Source organism: Lampetra fluviatilis, chromosome 31 (genome assembly GCF_964198595.1).
Source record: "Lampetra fluviatilis chromosome 31, kcLamFluv1.1, whole genome shotgun sequence".
Classification (NCBI taxonomy): Eukaryota; Metazoa; Chordata; class Hyperoartia; order Petromyzontiformes; family Petromyzontidae; genus Lampetra; species Lampetra fluviatilis.
Window position 1 is genome coordinate 3,005,267 of NC_136305.1, and position 21,357 is coordinate 3,026,623.

General features: G+C 46.9%; 1 protein-coding gene across 3 annotated transcripts in view; it reads left to right on the plus strand.

Moving 5' to 3' along the window:
• The first annotated feature begins 7,147 nt into the window (after positions 1-7,147).
• The window catches only part of LOC144943454 (partitioning defective 3 homolog B-like), a 98,524-nt gene continuing 84,314 nt past the window's right edge, over positions 7,148-21,357 (plus strand). The window contains exon 1 of one of the 3 annotated variants that reach the window (XM_078870885.1): positions 7,148-8,473. In XM_078870885.1, coding sequence (XP_078727011.1) covers positions 8,354-8,473 — 120 coding nt within the window. In that variant the 5' untranslated portion in view covers positions 7,148-8,353. The remainder of the gene's footprint in view (positions 8,474-21,357) is intronic. The other 2 variants (XM_078870883.1, XM_078870884.1) reach the window with 2 other exon arrangements.

The window sequence follows — 21,357 nt, forward strand, 5'->3', positions numbered from 1 at the left end:
TCGCTTCGCACCGTGTCCAGCATTGGCAGGTCAAGATGCAAAAAAGTCGGAGGAATATCCAGCAAGTCGGAAGCCTACATATTAAGTTAACACACGGCGCACGTAAAGCACTTGATATGCAGTGGGTCCCACTTGATGCCACGTTCGTCCCATCTCAAACAGGCTTGAACGGCAATAGGTTTGACTTGAAAAGCTGATAAATCAACAATTGGTTTACCCTAAAGCTTGTGCTTAGCGATGTGCTGTCATCATTGTACATTTGGCCTCTTAAGAGGAATAAATAAATGATTCCACGGCCGGCTGACCTCCTCGGCGTGCTGTTTTCTTCCTATTGCGGTGAAATCAGACCCGTTACACTGTGCTCCCTTTCATTCAATTGTCTCTATTCTGGCCTTAGGTGCACCCTGGGCCGAGCGAGTAAACCTCCAGGCTTAATTTGTTACTCGATATTTTTATGCGACTCTGTTCGGCTTGCAGTCGAGATCATTGACGTAAGGCACTACCATCAGACCAGTGCTTCTCAATCTGTTTTCATTCGACGACATACTTTCGAGCTTGATCTCAATCTTCCCGGCACACTATTTTCCCAAACTGTGCATACGCGACCAGTTGAGAGGGCTGTCTGCTGCCATACTACGTCCCGATCAATGCAGAGGGCAGAGGGTAGGAGGAGGCAGGTGGGTTCTGGATCGGCCACTGAACGGCACGGAGGAGATCTTGTCTGTCCTTTGCTTTCCAACAATGAGATGATTTACTACAATCCTCGAAAATACCACAGCACACGTGGGAATTCACCGCGGTGGCGCACCGGTTGCGACGCACTGCACTACAGTACAAGGTACGCCATATTATTGTAACCTCTATCCCGATAATCATATGCACAGGTTTATATAAACCTACATACGTGGGACTCACTGGTGTTGTCAGTGTTCCAGACTGTTCCGGCTGAAATGAAGCACCGACTTGGATTCTTCTACCTCTAGCGCGTGCATACTTGGCCAAGCTAAGCCACAGAATAATTGTTTTGAATAGGGCCCCATCATTTAGATGGAGTGCCCTTGTCAACCACGTGTGGGGTTTAACAAGCCTGACTGCTGATGAGACCCAGAAGGTCAACATTTGGGCAGGGTTTGTTTACTTGTGCAGTGTCGTAATGCACGCGCAGCTGATGAGAGGCACGTGTGGTAATTGAGTGACGCACGTGGAGCTGAGGAGCGGCACGTGTGTGTGTGTGAGCTGCGGGTTGGTTGTCGGACAGGTCCTGGAAGGTGGGCGGACGTCTCGCTGGGGGAATAAAAGCCGGCGTGCAGGAACGCACGGGGTTCCTCTTTTGTCCTGAGTAGGTGTGGGCGGTGTAGGAGAGCGTAGGGGCGCTAGTAGGGATTAAGGGGCCGTCCATAAATGACGTCACGCGATTTTGGACGATTTTTGCCCCTCCCCCCTCGTCACACGGCGTCGCAAAAAGTCAGACCCCCCCCCCCTCAAATATGAAGTCACAAAGCTCTGCCCCCCCCCCCTCCCAAAAAACATGCTTCAAATCGCTTTAAACTATTGTCGTTGTAGTGCATATTTAATGTGGCGCTGCACTCTGATGTTGTAGGAGGAAACATTAAAAAGTCTATTTAATTAAGTAGAACGCGTTGTCTATATTTATTTAAAGTTGCGCATTTTGATGTGACGTCACATTTCTCACCCCCCCCCCACCTCGTCACACATCGTCACAAATGTCTGACCCCCCCCCCCAGGTGCGTAGCGTCATTTATGGACGGCCCCTAAGGTGTACCACGTGTGGTGTTATGTGTGAAGTGCAGTGTGCGCTCACAACTGGTGTGTCTGGAGATTAATAAATAACGAATGAGCAGGCGTTACCTTGGTCTCCGAGTGAGTTCCACACGACACTTGTGTGTATGTTGAACTTGTTTCGCATTATACGTAGCCAACCGTGCTAAATGCTGCTGGCTACTATTGGTAGAATCTTCTTGGTTCTTTCGTTAAAGTCACTTAGAAGGGAAATAATAAAATAATAAAAATAAAACATAATACAATTATTCTCACGACGTTTCGGCCACAACGCAAGCAGTCGTCCTGCTTGCGTTGTGGCCGAAACGTCCCTTCTACGTGACTTTACCGAAAGAACCAAGAAGATTAATCCTTGCAGTCACGAAAGCTTTAAATCGAAATTTATTGGTAGAATATGAAGGCGTGTTTATATGTAGAGACAGAACGATGTTATCCTCGTCTGCGTTCATTCTACTGCTTTTAGCATGTGCGTGCATGGCGAGACCACACGGCCTCATCATCTTAAGGCGTTTAGTCCTATCAGGCCTCCACCCAGTCTGCTAAGAGGACAATCTTCCTCCTCTTCCACCTCCTACCCCTCCAGATGTGTCACAGTCTACACCTGTCGTCATAAACAGTGTGGCCTCTCCCAGGTGTTCTTCTCGCTGGCTACACAATGATCTGGTTTCGTGCAAAAATGGTTTAGTACAACACTTACACAGCCCCGTGTTCCAGTGTCCCTGTATCCCTGTCCCATTCCTCATGTGTCTCCGTGCCTCCGTGTCTCCATGACTTCGTTCGTCTGTGTCTCTGTGTCCCTGGAACATTTTAATTTTTCTTTTCCTTCAATTAAATTACAATTGTGCTACGCCAGTTACGTCGTGAGATGAATACATTTCTATTCGGGACACCTCCCAGATGGCAAACCATCATCACCTTGTGTCAGAGAAGTGCTCCAGAAGATATCGTAGAACTACCTGAAGTCACTGCAACAGCCTTCTATTATCCACACTCGGAGCATACACATATTCCTGCAAAGGGCATTAGTTGCATGTTAATCAAACCCAAACGTTTAAGCTCAGAGCTGAAATCTTGCCAAACTAACAAACAAAGCGCCCAATTTAACACGATGTGTTTTGTGTGTGTGCAGTCATTAGTGACAGGGCTGAGACCATCATATAGAACATAGTTTAATCACAGCAGATGCTTGCCCAGATTCAAACCCAGGCTCTCAGCGGCGTTGGCTCAGTGCTCTGACCGTGGCATTAGATTGTGAATCGCCCGGCCACCAAATACAAACACATCGCAGTGGCACTTACAGGAAACCAAACATTTTGATAATTTAGGCTCAGCAGCCTGGGAGCCAGATGACTGATTTCAAAGGAAGAAGGGGAACACGCGGCCTCATTCTCGAATGGTATCTTCTGTGCTGCATCTAAAATCCCCTTTGTGGGTGATGGGAGTCACCCACTGTGGCAAGCGTTTTTTTTTTCTCCAGAAAAGTTTTTATTGAGTTTGCCTCACTTCTGTGCACGCCCTTGCCACTATCGTTACTTAAAGATACAACAGTAAAGAGTCATACTCTATGGGTCTTTTGGTAAAGTCACGTAGATAGAACAATAATAGATCACGGCGTTTCGATCGCAACACAGGAAATCGTCTTCAGGTGAGAGATGATTTCCTGTGTTGCGATCGAAACGTCGCGATCTATTTATTTTTTCTATCTACGTGACTTTACCGAAAGACCCAAAGAGTATGAATTCCTGCAGTCACGAAAGCTTCAACTCAAGAGTAAAGAGTTCATTTTATGCATCAATAAGTGTGCATTCTGCCGCATAAATGTTGCCGTAAGTTTATTAAATAATACTTTTGAGTACGGTACTGGAATAATAAAATGTAATTTACTCAATTTGGTAAATGTTCAACTCTTGAGCGATTAATTCAGTATCAATTTGACCATCACACGATGATTCTTACTTTCGTACGCAGAGTGAGTGGGAAAGTGCTGCCCGCTACTGTGTCGAGCATAGGTCGCTTGAAGGGATCTCAGAGGTAGCTCTTTGGCATCTATTTCCGTGGGCCATGTTTTAACATAAAGGGTCGCATTGCTCACCGAGAGACCCGCATGGATACGTCATCTCACGAGATGGTGCCTACAGTGCAATCGGGGCAACTCTCGGAGGGGGGGGGGGGGAATGACAAAAAAACATTTTAGAGAAAAAAGTGCTGTTCATATAATTTACGGGTGTAAAGCGGTGGTATAGACGGCGTTTGGCGCACTGGACCATGAACCCGGGGCCCGTGAGTTCGATTCGCAGACGCGGCTAAAATCGATCACCAAATCATTACCACACTGCCCAGTGTGGCCAGTGGCCAGTGTGGTAATGAAGAATCGTTTTCAAACAACCGCGATGATTAATAGTACACGGGGGGCGGTCTATATCCAGCAGTGGATTGACAAAGGGACGTAATCTGTTATTATTAAAGATCCGGTGAAACCGTGTTGGTGAATGGGTGCCTGACACCTGGGCCGTCCAATTGTCCCTGGGCCTCAACACAAAAGAGGGCCCAACCGTGGCCCTGTGGATGGTGGATTAAGGGATTAAGGGGCGCCCCACGTGACAATCTGCCCCGGGCCTCCACACACTCCGGAATAGCCCTGCCCGACACTCATGGATAACGCCAATCCACAGACCCGTGGTTGAACCGAGGTGCCGCGCACTGCGGAGTTGGGGAAGCAGGGTCGCCCCCCTTCATGCTACCCTGGCTGGCCGGGTGGACCACACCACCAATCCGATTGGCCGGAGATGATGTCAACGCTCAGGGTAAATGGCCAATCACGTTGGATCAGTCTCTCCCCTCGCCCTCACGCTTTGTTTCCCACGAGGTCCCGCCCTCCGAGAGAACTTGTAAACTCAGCTTGTGGGGTTTTTATTTTATATGTCTCTAAAGGAACACTGAACAGAGCGCCCCCCTCCCACCCAACACTTCAAACAATTTTGAGATTTGTGGCAGGGGAGAATGGAAGAAAGAGATGCGTTGTTGGTCGGTTTTTTCCCCTCCCTCTCATCTAAACCCGTGGGCCAGTGTCTTGTCAAACAAACGCAACAACTTGTGTAAGTGCTGCGCCTTTAAAGTGCCCGTGCAGCTATTGTTTGAAAATGCCATAATTATTTAGCACACCGCGTGTTTTCAGAGCAAATTGGCGTCTTTGTTTTGTCTCCGATCTAAATAACGCCAATTAAGCCAAAGGGAGGAACGCACCATCGAGTCTGACCACCGTGGAGAGATGGAGCGACGGGATCAACTTTGTACGCAGGCGTGAGATGGATCGTGAGCGATTGCGATGGCATGGGAAGGTCTTCATAGATATTGACTAATTATGGCCATGAATTAAGCCACACTTTGTTCAGCTGTCTACAGTACTAGCTTATTTATTTTGAGTCCGTTTAAATTTCAATAGAGACGGCCAATTTACGTGTACACTGTCTATTAGGGCCTCACTACACGGTGATTATTTAATCATATATCATCATGTGCAGCTGGGTGAAGGTCGGGAGCGCAAATGCGGGAGCACAGAAGTACAATACAACAACGGCTTTTGCGGCCCTCCCATCTGCCACCCACGACATAGCCCCGACAGCCTATAACAGCTGCTTAGCTATAGTAGTAGGTTTTTACCCTTTTAAACTGGCACAAAACTGACACCTTTATACCAGGCATCATGTTTGCAATAACCACAACACAAGTAGTCAAAAATGCAAACAAAAAGAAGCAACTCTGATAATGATAATAATATGCACTGTCCTTGAAGTTGATTGGTCCACACCCGAGACGGCTTTCTTTAGAGCCTAGTCTCCATTGGTGTTGGACCAGATGACACCAGAAGGCGTACAACTCAAACACAGTGCAATATCAGAGTATTTAGAGCTCGGGGTAAGCATTTACACTATGAGATGTGTGACGAGACCGACCGTATTCTGGGTGATTTGGTCATACGCCACGCGCAGCGTGTTCACTTTAAACCTTGCCATCCCTCTTCTTCAGTTGTAGCGTCGCTCGCACACGTCGACTGTAAGATAACGCTTTTATGAATATGTTCGGGCAATGTCGAGGCTTTCACTCGGATAGAGCTGTGGGAAATGGTGGCGTTCCGCAACCCTGAACTTTATTCCTAATTGCACCGGGGGGGGGGGGGTGCTTGGGAAATCATTTGCACGTGAGGGATTTACAGCTGCGGTGAAAAGATCAAAGTCCGCAATGGCTGGTTAATGGAAAGGCCCTTTAAATGAGTCGCAAAGATCCGAATCTTGAACAAAACTCACGGATAAGGAACATTGGGTGGTGCCACTCGGCATCAGCAAACAAAGCAACAGTTTAGTGCCCCAGACAGCTCAAGAGGCCCTGCGTTTATTTATTTATTTGTATAAATATCTGGGCGAAGTAAAAATATAAGGTCGTCAGTATCTAGTTTTTCTCATCTAACTCCATGTTTATATCTTGTATCATTTCATCACATCTGTGGCATTTGTATTTCAATTCTCAACTCACGACCGTTTCGATCTCTTGTCGACATTTATCTCGTCCCACGACATCTCTGTCTCTTTGTCTCCTCTATCTTTTCTGTCATCTCACGACGAGGTTAGAAATCTGAAGGAGAAGGACCTTCCCCACTCCCCGAAATTGTACAGTATCTGCTTAGGGTCCCCTAAGGATCCGCACCACCACTGGATGAATATATATTCGTTGTTTTTTTCAGGAGAGTCCTGCATCAGATTTGTTTGGACAGTTCCATAATTTCATACTCTTAGTTATTTCGGTAAAGTCACGTAGGTAAAAAATGAAATTAAAATTACGTGACTTTACCGAAAGAACTAAGAGTATGAATCCTTGCAGTCACGAAAGCTTCAAATCTAGAATCCATAATTTCAGTTTGATGCCTTGCTGAACTTAATGACGAAAGCTACAAAATAAATGGAAATGTCCAAACATTCCTTTGCCTTTTAAGAAGAAAAACCCCATCACAAACAAAGTCACAACAAGCCACAATCGACAGATAGCAAGCGCGCAGCATGAGACGAACACACCTGTGTGATTGTCTGGGTTACGAGAGGCCAGCCGTTGCTAGAGGGCAGCAAAGAGTGAGGGTTTGCGACACACACAGAGAGAGGGGAGGGAGGGAACGAGAGAAGAGGGGTTCAAGCCAGGAAGGCATTGGTGTAAAAGAAGGGGAGGAGGAGGAGGGGGATGGTGGAACAGAGTGGGGTGGGGGGTTTACTGTGCTACGTATCATCCCGCATGCCCTGCCTCTCGTGCCAGACACTACGCACAAATGCTCCACCTCCTCTCTTCTCTCCCTCCCTCTATTCATCTTACACCCCCCTCCCGCCATACATCCCTCCCTCCTTCCAACCCTCCCATCACCCAAGCCCCTCTCTTCCCCACTCAAGCCCCTGTGTGGCTGAGCAAGTTGGAGTGCGCGCCTGCCTCGCTGGCGTCCGAGATGTAACAAAACCGGAGCGAATTCGTAACGCGACGCACACGCGCTCAGCGAAGCAGCAGCCGCATCCTCCGCACGCGACGCGGACTCACGCACGGATCTATAAATAGGGCGGCACGGCGAAACGACCAACGCAACAAAGAGTGCCAACAGAAAACAAAGGGGGTGAGGTGGGAGGAACAAGAAGCCACGAGTTTGTACGGAAACAACAGAAACACCCCGCGGACAACAAAAGGTGGACGGACGGCGTGCGTGGAAGAGAGGAGAGGAAGAGAGAGAGAGCCGGGACTAAGATATCAACTTGAAGATTCGTACAGATCCCGGGGTGGCATAAACACCAGGTTTACACCACACGCACAGCTCTAATTTGCTGTTTGTTGAGCCACAGGGCTGATCGAGGGGAACGAGGCGGATTTGGTGGTGGTGGGGGGGTTTCGCCGAAGCGAAACGTGCCATGGAAGAAGCGAAAGCTGCTGAAACCGCAGCAGCGGCGACAAGGTGACGTGGTGCGCATGTGTGCAGCTTGCATGCCGTCGGGCACCTAAAGCAGGGGTGGCCGGGTGGTTGGTTGGTCCGTTTGGAGGAACGTCGGAGGCTCACTTGTTGGCGCGTTGGTTGGGACCGACTGGCTTGTCGAGTCAAACGACGCTGTTCAGGAAGATCGCTTCCCGGAGTTGGGGTCGGAGCCACGTTCGACAAATGACAAATTCGCAACGTTCGTTTGAACGAAGTTGGCAATGCGGTTGTGTTGGCAAGCCAGTCGATAGATGATCAATTTGAAGGTCTGATTGGCACGTTCGCTTTGAGCCTGAATGTTGGATCGTTCGCCGACGCTCACTTATTGGAACCGAGTTGCTCGTTAGCTCGGCTTGTAACGTGATGTTGCTCATTTGTTGGAACCTTTGACCCGACGCTGACTTATTGTTACAAAGTTATAAGGCTCGGCTTGGAACGCTACGATGCAACGTTATTGGAGAGTTCGCTGATTGGAACTGCTCAAAGAGGAGGAAGCAAACCCAATATTCAGACAACGGATAATCATTGAGTTCTGAGCGTCTCGGAAGGCACGGGGAGATGAAAGTGATCGTGTACTTCAAGGGTACCAGTGTGCTGGTGCCATGTGGGGATGGCCACATCCTGGTCAAAGATCTCATCCGACAGGCCGTGACCAGGTACAAGAAAGCTTTCAACAAGGTGAGTCTCTTCAATTGAAGGTTTTTTTTTGCTTGTTGTTACATCAGACCACGAGGTAAATGCTGCAATGACAATTGTAACCGTGTAATTAGTAATGGATGTTATCTCAACGTCAATTGTACTTTCAACTAACGATGCTGATGTAATTGTGTTGGACTCCAGAGTCTGCTTTAGATAATCAGGGATTTTTTTACGCTCGCCAGTTAAGGTTGAAAACGTTGGTGCGACGTTTGTGCGACTTGTAAATATATGCGGTGGCGAGATGTTAACTGCATCGCCTGATATACAGAAGCCCATGGGTTCCAACCCCGACCCTGACGCTTGGTGTATATTTGGAGTTTGCATTGGCTCCCCGTGGTTGTGGATTTTTCTCCGAGTCCTCCAGGGTCTTATATTCCATGCGTGTGCATAGTTTTTTTCCCCCAACTGGTTTAAAAGTTGCCTCCCGCATGCTCAAACTGGCTGAATTTGGGATGATGTTCGTCTCTGCCCGTGGCTCCTATAACTGTGGGAAATTACACATTCCGATGACGAGTCTCGTTCGTAAGAGAAGCATTATATTGTTGTTCTAAATGATGCTGAAAACATTCTTCTTATCGACCCGCGGTGAATGATGGGCTGAAAGTATACAGTGGTGTCATTGATTAAGGAAGTGTTTCCGGGCCGTCGTCTATTCAAGGTGGCCAAAGTTGCCCTGCGTGTGTCAACGTGGTTGTTACATTGTGTCATTGTGTATGACCATGGAATTACTCTTGTGCTGTGTACAACTTTTAATCACGCAACTGGCACACATTTCCATTATGTGGTGTGTTTTTTTTCGAACTTGTTGGGGAAGGGTCAAGATTACCTTCCCCTTGAATAACGAACCAACATGCAGAATTTAAAACTTTTTTTTATTTGAATGTATGTTGAACTTCTTTCGCACCGCACGTAGCCAAGCGTGCTAATCGGGGGTAATGTTAGGTGACCGAACAATGTATACGATAGACTGCCTATGACCAGATCGCCCGGAATGCTGAGTTGAGTTGAGCCTAGATGGGTGCTGAGTCACGTGGTGGGCAGCAGTGTCCAAATACAGTAAAAGTCATCGTTGTCCTGCACTCGAATGTTACCGGGCTTCACCAAGCCCGCACTGACCAGCGTGGTCTAACAGACCCTCGTGACCGACACGGCGTGGGGAGGTCCCCTCACTCAGCAGTGGATTGACAAAAGGGTGGTTAACGCACATGGACACCCGACAGACTGCTCGGTTATACTGTGCCCCTTAAATAGGACTTGTCATAAAATACTGGCAATGCAAATATGCACAGCGAGTGTTGTGTGTGTACATTTGCAACTGTAAGAACATATATTAAAGTCTGACAAAAGGGAAGTGCCCGTACTTCGAATACGCCAAACGTTAATTGCAATGTCATTTAAATCATAACAATAAGTTTGCATTCATAATATAGCAATGTATGCATCATCATCATCAGCCAGGTCTCTCCAATGCGTTGTCAGCCTGAGATTGTAAAATAATCCACCCAGCACCTCCACACAAGCCGATCTCATTGCTCCTTGTCCACTGTGGGAAATAATGACACTTGCATTTATATGGCATTTTCTTAAATGCCTCGGCAACTCAAAGTGCCTTTCATCTCATCTCAAACATTTGAAGGGCACCCCCCCCAGTAGCTGCTGTCACTTTGCGGTGGCACAACGTGATAGATCAGCGCCGGCCTGCAATGAGGTATTATTCTGTCGGCAGAGGGGGGCAAAGGTTATTGCTGTTTGTAATTTAAAATTGAGGAATTTGCAGGTAAAATACTGTATATTTTTTGTTTATTTGCGCTGGAACAAAGACGGCCACTGCATCGCGTGCTTTCAGATGCGCTTCTGCGGCCGACTGGAATGCTCTTCCTTCCGATATTAGGAAGCCACTGGAGCTTTGCATTTTTAAATCTATATTAAAAAAAAATTATTTAGAATTGTTTTTGTTTAGTTTATTGTCCTTCTCCCGCACGTCCGATTAGCGCGGTTGGCTACGTACGGTGCGAAAGAAGTTGAACATACATGCATACATACATACTTGTTTCGAATGAAAGTCTATTCATCTGCAACGTCCGCTGTGAAGAACACGGAACTTGTATCTGGTTAATACACCGAACAGTTGCAGCTAGGGCGGCTTGCCAGACACACACCACTCAGAAGCTCCTGACATCCCCACGGCCTTCTCACGATCACGTCTCCCGCCGAAGCCCAGTTACTTTTCTCAAGTCAAAATTACGTCTTCACCATGTGCTTCGTGTGTTCTTTAATCCTCGTTCCGTCTCGGGTCTAAATCGCAGGCATGCGGCTGGCTATCTTCCCATGCTTCGTCGCGCGCTTTTCGAACTTTTATTCCATGCGCTCCACCAGTTGTCTGTTTCTGCGCCATGTGTCGCAGCAGTTAATGCACATTTAAGAAAATATTTGTTCTAGAAAAATGACGCATTTATTTTATTGGCTGTGCACTAAATATGATTAGTACTGAATATACATTTACTGTCGAGTCCTACTGCATACCCATTTATCATTCTACCCTGCACGAATATTTTGTATTATAATTCATGACCTTTTACGAGGCTTTCTTTATAGACGATTAATTCTGATAAAAAAAACCCTTGGCAATATTCATTGTCAAGTTCTCTGGCCAATGGGGTTTGGTCCCATTGCTTAAGTTCCCCCTCCAACCTCTTTAATTCTCACTCCAGACGAGGTCCCAAAGTCACAGCTTGGGGGAAATTATTTGCTGACACTGCCGCTGCCAGTGGTGCATGAGTAACAAGACAAAACAAATTCGACACATTCGTCAATAATACTGTGGCCTTAAAATAAAAAAAAGATATTGTTGGCGATGTTTTGGGGAATGATCCTTCTTCCTAGCACATAAAAAAAAAATTATTAGGGTTTTTAATTTGCTCGATAGTTGATATATATAGAATTGTCCTTATATATAATTAATCTACAGCGTAGCGGGGTGCAATTAGCATGAATGACGCTATATAAAATAATTATCACGTATGTACAGGGTGGTTCGGGTGTCTTGAGACCCCCAATTAATTGACACCGAACATTTGTTTCAGTCTCCCTGCTTATTCATTTCTGTTTTCACACCCCCCCCCCCCTCATTGGTATACACATTTTGTATTAAGTTGTAGAGAATTAAATTTGCTTCATGGAGACCACCCTGTAGCTGGACCAGAGAGGTAGAGTGGGCCCTCTTAGTTGCTACGAAAAATGGACCATTGCCCAAAACGTCAAGGGTGGTTGAGGTTGTTCCCTATTGCCATCAACGCCTTGCCATCAACCCCTCGCTCATCCTCGGCAGCATTGTCAGGCAATGCCATCATCACCGTTTTCAATACGGTAATGCGTGTGTCAGTACTGTACTATTCTCTGCATTGATCCAACCAAGGCTTAACATCAGTGGCAACTGGAATGAGAATTTATCCTGAGTCTCCCCCACCCCCAGGTCAACTCTGGCCACCTCGTGCCTTGTGTAAACAATAGCACTGGAGGAGACAGAAATAACCAGGCCAGGAGCTGGCCACACCACCCCACCCCCACCGTGTACCGTGCCAGCCTGAATAGGTGCTTACTAACCAGACCTGGGGTCATTTAAAAGAACACTTGCGGCAGAATTGTTAGTTGAAATTGCAATAACAATTACGTTGTGATTGCAATTCATTACGAATTACAAAATTACAACTGTAATTGATCCCAGGTTTATTGCTATTAGGTTCAACGGGATGTCCATGTGTGTTTTAAGTCATAACCGTTGCTCTAGTACTCCATTATATGTTAAAGTTCCTACCCATAATTCGCCATTGCGAGGGTAATACAGTGAGTGCTGCAGTGTAAAGCAAGGCCTGTGCCCTTGTAAAACCACAAGTACAAAGTGCCTTGTGTTATCAGCAGTCAACAGACTAGAGTAGGAGACCTGATAACTGCATCATAGTCTGGTGTTACACATACGCACGACGATACACGTGTATCACGCGGCACTCTTAACAATAATGATAATTTACTACGTCCACTTCTGGATGAAGGTCTCCGTATGCCGTGTCGGTTGTAGGGTGTTGTTTGGCCATACTTCACCATGCTGGTCAGATATCAGCTGCCACTGTTGTTAGCCGTGGCCTGGAATCGAAGTCTTCTCATCGGGCCCACAGCGCAGTGGCGAGACGTTGACTACCTCGCCTGGTATGGAGGAGGGTTGTGGGTTCGATCCAGACCTTGACGCCTACTGTGTATTTGGAGTCTGCGTGTCTCTCCCCGTGTTCGCGTGGATTTTCTACGGGTCCTCTGGTTTTTCCCTTCACATTTAGAATCGACGTGCATTTAGTTTTTGGCTGCTATACATTTCCAGATGACACGCCACTTCGTCGAGCCATCACTTGTCGCCAGGTAGCTCAGTGGGTCTGACCTGGTAAAATAAAAAGTTTGGTTTAGTTTTAGCGTGGTGCACAAATTACTTAATAGCAGTACTGTGATGGGAAATGCACGATTGGTTAACGTTTGTAGGCACTAGCTTGCCAATTACAGATAACATGTTTATATTTAGACTGTGTACAAGCTACGATAGTGTGCATTTAGAAATCTTCATATCAACATTGCACAGTACAACAATGTACTCAGACACTTGTGCATTCTCTATGCCAAACACTCAGTTATGGAACTCACCAGATATCCTAAAGCAGGACCCTGTCGAAAAGAGTCTTGGGACTTAAAGTGAGGCATTTCCTGGATAAGTGAAAAGCCATTATTTGTTATTCCAGTATTTATGAGAAGTATTAAAGTCAAGCCTGTGTTAGTTTCTGGACGTCTGTGCAAAAAAAAAGCTTTTTAGCTCATCGGATTCCTCCAGCATCAATACAGATTCTGATTCTTCCTCCGGGACGAAAGTAATGAAAGGGGCTACAGTGTAGTTTTAAGCCTAAAAATAAACAAATTTCAATTATCCAAAAGGCCCAGTCTCTTTGTAACAACGTTAAGTGAAAATCTGCTGTACTGTACACCTTGCTGTAACATTGCAGTACATGGATTATATACCATATGCAGGCTTTCCGGTGTTTTAACTGTTAAGAACCATAATCGGTGTAGCGTGTTCGATTGAGGCGCACACCTTCTCTGGAGGTGGCAACACGTTTATTAACACTAATAACAGCGCACCGTAACAGAATGACCTAGACTGCAGGGGTGGAAACCTTTCATCTGCCAAGGGCCATTTGGATATTTATAACACAATTCGCGGGCCATACAAAATTGTCAACTAAAAAATGAGCCTGTTATATTTGGTCAAACATTTAATTAACTCACCCCTAATGTGATGACTGGAACTGCTTCTCTTTGGCGAGGCGTGTGATGTTAGCTGGTATTGAGTGTTGCTGCTACTCGCAACTGCTTTTCCAGATTTGCTCCGAGATTTATTGAATTTCGAGTCCCGCCTGCGGTTGCCTTGGCAGGGTCAGACCAAATTATTTCACAGGCCTTGTACGACCCGCGGGCCGGACGTTCCCCACCCCTGGCCTGGAGGGTGGTGACCACCCGGCTAACGATCTACACACTTCTATCGGAGACTACGATCGGACCAGACAGCCACGTGCTGCCTGGCCGATGAATTTGATGACCGGAGACGAGGCCCCCCAAAAGGTTTCCAGCTCTCCAACGATTCCTGGCCACGAACAGCCACGGTCGCTCCCCGGACCCCGCCTTATATCCACTCCGGCGTGGCCCCGCCCTCCCCTTGGCCACGCCCCTCCCATTAGCCACGCCCCCTCCCATTGGCCACACCCCTCCCCTTGGCCACGCCCCTCTCCCTCCCGAGTGCGACACGTACAGCAGCCCCCCCCCCCCGACCCTGGTACTGATTCTCTAAGCGATATATTTAATGACGCTACATAGGCATGAGCGGGGGACATGGCATAGGAAGAGATGATCTCTGACGCTCATGAATGATGAATACGTGCCAATGAAGGGGGATGGCATCTGCCCAAGAGGTTACGACTTGCGGTGGAGATGGAGTGATGAAATCAGCTCTTGGGCAGGTGCTCTGTGGTTGATTTCAATCGCAGGCGGTGACGGTTTCAAGAGGGGCCTCCATTCAGCAGTGGATTTGATTGATCGTGGCTGCTGCTGCTGCTGATGGTTTGCACAATGCACCGCGTTTAATTAGTCGTCTTAGCGATGGTTTCCTTGGGGACATTTCCTCGGGCATATGCATTCCTAAAAAGCCATGTAACAGCTGGCTTGAGTGGAACAAGAACGACACTTGTATTAATTGAATCAATAACACTGTACTGTAGTGTTCTAATAAAAAAAAAATCCTCCTGTCGGATTTTAAAAGTTCGTTTTTTTTTGAGCGCAGCATTCGTTTGTGGGCCAGTGTTTGTGTTTGAGAATGTTTGCCAGCCCTGAGCGTAAATGTTAACCTGTGTTTGTTTATAGCCACGTGTTCAGAAATCCAGAGAGGCTCTCAATCAATCACCGTATTCTCCGTAGTATAACATGCTCCGGAAAGTAAGACGCACCCTGAACTTTTGCCCGGTGTCGATTAAAAGATAAACAAATCTTATCGCATTTGTGAGACCTTTTTTTTTCCAGTATCAAAGTATGAAAAATAAGTGCTCAACTCGAAGCAAACGCTCTGATGCTTGCATTTTATTTGGATTGTTCATCTTTTGGCGTTCTCTGGTCTGACACCGGTGAGACCGGGCCACCAAGAAGGCTGTCTCTGGTGTAGGCCAATCAGTATCAAAGACAATGCCATGTAATTATCACAGCGTGTTTGCATGTTTTTCCACAAGTACGTGTGGCTAATGAAGACTTGATCCCTTGCAAAAGGTATCCATTTGGTGTTTGAACATCTGAACACCTATTTTATTGCCAGAATGTGTAGAACCTAGTCACATTTTTATTAAATCTGTTCACACACAAAGAGTAAAAGTTTGCACCCCAAACTTTAGCTTTAAGATTCAGGGAAAATAAAAGTGCGTAATAATCTCGAGAATACGGTAGTGGGTAAGGATCCCGTGCACTGCTTAGACTATCGGGGCCGTTACTGCTGGCGAGCACCTATTAAGGCCAGCAAGGGAGAGAGGTTGGTGGTGAGGTTAATAGCAAGTAGCACTCCGAGGTGGCCAGCATGTCTCCCCGAGGATGATGTTCATGACCACACGCACCACGTGCTCATTGTTAGCGGTCGCATATTGTGTGATTCCCATACCCTGGTTCAGATGCAAATTTATTCTTCTGGTGAAGGGTGTCTCGGTGAGGAATTGAACCTGGGAAAAAATGTAACTGGAACTGAAAAGAATTTGTCCGAGAAATAGTTTTTTACTTGGTTATATTGAACGGTCAGAAATCCAATCGCGTCATGAAGCTCTGCCTCTCGAACACAAAGCAGTGAAATTTGTCCTAAATTTACATTTACCAACCATAAGAGTTTTACCATTGAACCTGTATCGCTGAGACCAAAGTGCAGTACAGCACACGAATCGTAATTACACAGCTTTCTTGTCTACAACACACAGCCAGATTCGTGTGCGCTGCACACACACACACACATCTTCTGGTCCAACGATTAAATATAATTGTTACCCAAGTGTTTACTCTCAATTGTTAGCTTAAGCCATCGTAATTAAAAGGGTCTAAACCATTTTCCTCTTTTATTTTGACGCCACTCGCGGTTTGGATTTCACGTGGAGTGGCACCCCGCCGTTGATCTCGCACCACGTGTGGAAATCAGCAGACACGCTGGCACACACACGGCGCACATGCGTTTATTTTGTGTGTGTCTATGGGTCTCTGTGTGAGTCTATGGGTCTCTGTGTGAGTCTATGGGTCTCTGTGTCTGTCAATGCATCTCTACGTGTGTCTATGGGTCTATGTGAGTCTACACTTCTCTGTGTGAGTCTATGGTAAGATGAAAAGAATTAAGTTTTATTTGTATATTTCTAAGTGATTTGTTTACCATTCCTGTCGTGTTTTTGTGTTGTTGTTGTAACGTTCTGACCTGCCCCGACTGGACATCTGTGAAATTAAGCTTTGCAGCTCATCAGAATCCTCCAGTATAAATACATATTCTGATACATACGTGTGTGCATCTGCTGTGTGTAGTCGTAAGGCGCTTTTGCGCTGTAAGGGCGACACAATTTGCCACGTGACGCACTGATGTTCCGTTGAAGGAGTACGAGAAAGAACTGCTTTTATTTGCATTCCATCTGCCACCCCTCTCCCCCAGTTTTAACCCCGAGAGAATAGCAGATGCGGAGATGGAGCGATGAAATCAGCTCGTGTGCAGCAGCTGGATGGGGATGGATTGTTGCATAGAAAGACTGTGAGAGATGGTGGTGGTGGGGGGAGCCTCGATCCGGCAATGGGAAAGATCATGGCTGATGACTTAGAGCTAAACGTAGGTATGGATCATGGCTAAAGATTTTTTTCTAATACGGAATTGCTTCTCTTTAATGGCACAACTGCCGTTGATTGCTGTGATTTACATATGCAACTTTTATTTTAAAAACAATTCTGTGATTCTCTGAAATCTGTCAGGGGGGATCTTTGTGTTTGACCTATACTTTTATCACCGCTGGTCAGTAAGTCGCTCCCCCAAGACTGGTTGAGACATCACGAGTCGCGATGGTGAACTCGGATCGCCCGAGTTCAATGCGTAGTGCAATGACCCTATTTCAGGAATACCATGCTGAATATATTTATTTTTCCACTCGAAACATAAGCCTCACCGAGTGTTCAAAAGAGAAAGTAGTCCGATACTGCGTCTTAATCAGCGTCGTTCCGCTGACTGCATTCCCCAGTGAACATGCTCGTTCCCTTGTGAAATTGCTCATTAATTAAAGTTCAAAACCCCCGATTAAGAACACTGCAGCATAGTGTATAGTACAGGGTGATGAATGTTGCGAAAACAATGGCTTCCGTATCTTACAGAGGAGAGTGTTCCCAATATATGATGTTCATAGTTAGATCGGCGGGAGACTCAAGGTAAAGGTGCAGCCCTTGAATGTCCGGCACACACCACTGTTGGTGGAAGAGTCCTAAAGAGCCCCTCTAGAAGGTAATTTTGGCTTACTTTTTCATGCTGGCCGGATGCCTGAGAAGAGGCTTCATGGAGAGCCTTTGAACTAAAATGGGTTTTTTTCTTCCATAAATGTCCCTTTTGTTTTAGTTGTGGTATCTAAAATGGATTATTCGGTTTGTAAACAAACACTGTACAGCAGGCGTATAACATTGGAAAGACGCCCCGTTGTTACATTTGGCTACTAGAAGCACCGCACGGTTATACATCTACTTTCGTAGTTTTAAATCCCCAGGGCCGTAGCAGGTGAGCGCGCGCGCCGCTGTGCCATCAACTCGATGCATCCGCGTTGACTGCGAGCGCGGAGCCCTTCCTCCCCTTGCCGGCGTGAGTGTCTCCGATTTGAGCAACGGGCCAATCAAAGTGACCGCACGCTTCATTTCGGTTTGTAGTTTGTTGGGAATTTGAGACCCTCGCAGCGATCGATTTTTGTTTTTAGTGTGGGCCAAAAACTCACGGAAGGTTTGCCCGTGCTGCTGGCTATAGAGTGCTCGCCGCCTGATAATTTTTCCGCATGTTAATGGCCCCAGTCTTCCCTCTGTAATGTTTAAAATCAGTAAAATTTGGTCATTTAAGCTGTCGATGCAGTAATAAATCAAGCAGTGCCTTCGGTTTGCCCAGGAGAGCATCGTCTAGTTGCTGGCTAAGTACGGTGCGAAAGAAGTTCAACATACATATGGGTCATGCATTAAGATGTTTGGCCAATTCTACGAATGAGTGTTTGGCTTCGTGTGGAAGCAAATCGGAGTATCCAGAGAAAACCCCCCGTGCATGCGAGAGGGCATCGCGCTCAAAAGTTCTGCGAATATGGATTCAATCTGTTGCTGTATTGCCATCTCCTGACCACCAACACATCCAACGCTACAACAGCTCGTATTGCCAGGCAGCCTTCCATCCAAGAACTAATCAGGCCTTCTGAGATTCGACGAGGTCAGGTGCGCATTCCGTGGGGATTTCGTCGCAGGCTGACAGCGCTGTGCTTCTTTATGGCCTTGCCTCTTCTAGTCTCAGCCGCTTCTCTCAGACCACCCACAGTTAGCTGCAGGGGCAGTTCCACAAATTAGGAAACCTACCGGTCCACGTTGCTAATAAGGTCATTTTAAAAGTAATTACTTTTTTCAGAAAATACTGCTTATTTGTTGAACACAAACCGTTGGGTTGATGCAGACATGGGACTGAGCGGCACCCATCACCATCTCAGCATGGATGAGTACGTCTGGCACCTCCGTGATATTTGATGAGATTTTTAGTTTTTCCCCTTCTTGAGAAAGGTGGACAAATTGATTCTGAATCGCAGCCTTCATTGGTGGACACACGATGTCCAAGCAAAAATCCGCTTCGTGGTTATACCAACAATTACCCAGCTTTTTTACGTTTCTGAAATGTACTCCAATATCGTGGGAATGCCCTTTGGTAATTTCAATACGACCTTAAGCCGAGAAAATACAGTGGCATAGTTCTGGGTGAGGATGGTGAGATTGTAGGTGGTGATTATGTTTTTTTTTTCTTCACATACCTGGCTCCCTGGGGGAGGTATGGTCTTTGTCTGTCTCTGTGACTGTATTTCTCTGTCTCTCTGTGTGTATCTGTGTATATCTCCTTATCTGACTGTTTCTGTGACTCTGTCTCCCTGCATTTTCCTCTGTGTCTGTCTCTCTTCGTGTCTCTGTTTATGTGTTTGTCGCTCTCTCTGTTTCCTATTTTGTTTGTACTGTATTGTCTCTTTAAAAAGATGCCAGTTTTTACCCTCTGCATATTTGATCTGTTTTTATGCCCCGTGATTTTATGGAAATTTAGACATGGGGGCAAAACGGATGACCGGCCAATAAGAAACAAAACACCACCACCAAAATAAAGTTATTTATCGGACATACATGGTGAAAAACCCCCCATAATTGTGGAGTCGGTAATTTAATGCGCCCCCCTCCCAAAGGCAGAGCTTTCTTAGAAGCGTCGGCTTGTCCTTGTATGGTCACCCAGTAGAAGCGGCCAATTTTCACTTCTGGATAAATCACGACGGGGCAGGATGCAGCCTGTTTACCTAACCACTTTTTTTTGCGAGCCAATGCAGACGTTCCATAATGATGATGATGATGCCACATGGAGGAGTAGCGACACATTTTACCATCGGATGTTAGATTTCGATACCCAGTGAGGTGCTTTGGGAGATGCGAGATGAGCTGAAGCTCACTTGTTTCTGGGGAACGAGTGGACAATGGTTTCCTCAGATGTTCCATTGTTTGAAGGTGTTCACCGCATATGCGCCGTCGAGTGTCCCCAAGTCTCTGTTTGCGTATAAGGTTTCGGAAGGGTGCACGTAACCCTCTTCTCATATCTTTCCAACACAGTCATAGGTTTTTCCAGCATGGGGCACGCGCCATTGCCAGCAGTCAATTGACCACGGCTCTCGGTATGGCCTCGACTATAGCCCTGGCGAGGTCCTCCTCTAGCCACACGTGTCAGGGTTTTTAGAGTAGCCCCACTAACACGTGTTGACTTATGACCTGCTTACTCCCGTTCTCAGTGAGTGGGTGGGTGAGTGGGTGGGTGGCTGGATAGCTGGGTGTTGTGGGTGGGTGGTTGAGTGGGTGGGTGGTTGAGTGGGTGGGTGGTTGAGTGGGTGGGTGGTTGAGTGGGTGGGTGGTTGAGTGGGTAGGTGGTTGAGTGGGTGGGTGGGTGGTTGAGTGGGTGAGTGGGTGAAGGGGGTGGCTGAGGGGGGTGGGTGAGGGGGGTGGGTGAGAGGGTGGGTGGGTGAGTGGGTGGGTGGTTGAGGGGGTTTGCTATCGTAGCCCCACTTCCGTATGTTAGCCCTTGAGCTGCTGTCTCCCGTTCAAAGGCAATTTAAATGTCTGCAGGTCAACCGATCGTTCTCCGTTCTCCGTGCCTGTGGCAGGGCGTTCAGCAACGTCGATGGGCTTTTTGATGTCCTCGTTTCGTGCGTCGAGCCGTGTGATGTTCTGATGCGGTTCATGGCTGTCGTCAAGGGTCAGATGTGTATTGTAGTGGCAAGGCTTGCTTGACGATGCAGGTAGATTTCACTGTATGTGCTCATTCGTAGCAGAGTGATATCGTGGATTTAAATTCCAACAACGGTCAATAATTTCTGTGGTCAGATATAACATGGAGAATTTAGTTTTCCACTGGTGGATCTGAATATTCTTTCAAATCTGATCTTGGTTTATGACTGAAAGTGTCCAGTGATTATATTTAATATATCAATATCATCATCGTTGTCATCATTTAATCGCCACCTTCACTAGAGTCATGTCATCATAAATATGATGATCGTGATCATCCATGATCATCATCATTCTCATCACATCATCACCACCTTTTTGCACGCCCATCAACGTCATCACCATCGTCGTCGTCGCATCCTTAATCTCGGGTTCCTGTCTCAGGCAGTTCAGTGCAGGAAGGAAGAGAAACTCACAGATTCTGGCAAGTTGCAACCAGCGCAGGCACTTCTCAACATTCTTCGGTCAGGACGCGGAGAGTCAATCCCCCCCCCCCTCCCGTTGCTCGCGATGTCGCCACGAGAGGCACCGCATCTGCAAGTGAAGGCGCACTCCGTTTGTAGGGACAACGCGAGCGTTGCTCGGATCTGAACCCGCGACCCCTTGAGCCCAAGAGACGAGCGCTGCGACCAACCGGGTCGCTCATCAGCGCAACGGGATGGTGTTGTGTGCCCGTTTTGCTCGTTACTGTAGCGTGAATGGTGCAGTGTGTGACTGTGGCTGTGGGATTGCACAGCTGGGCCTATTGTGGT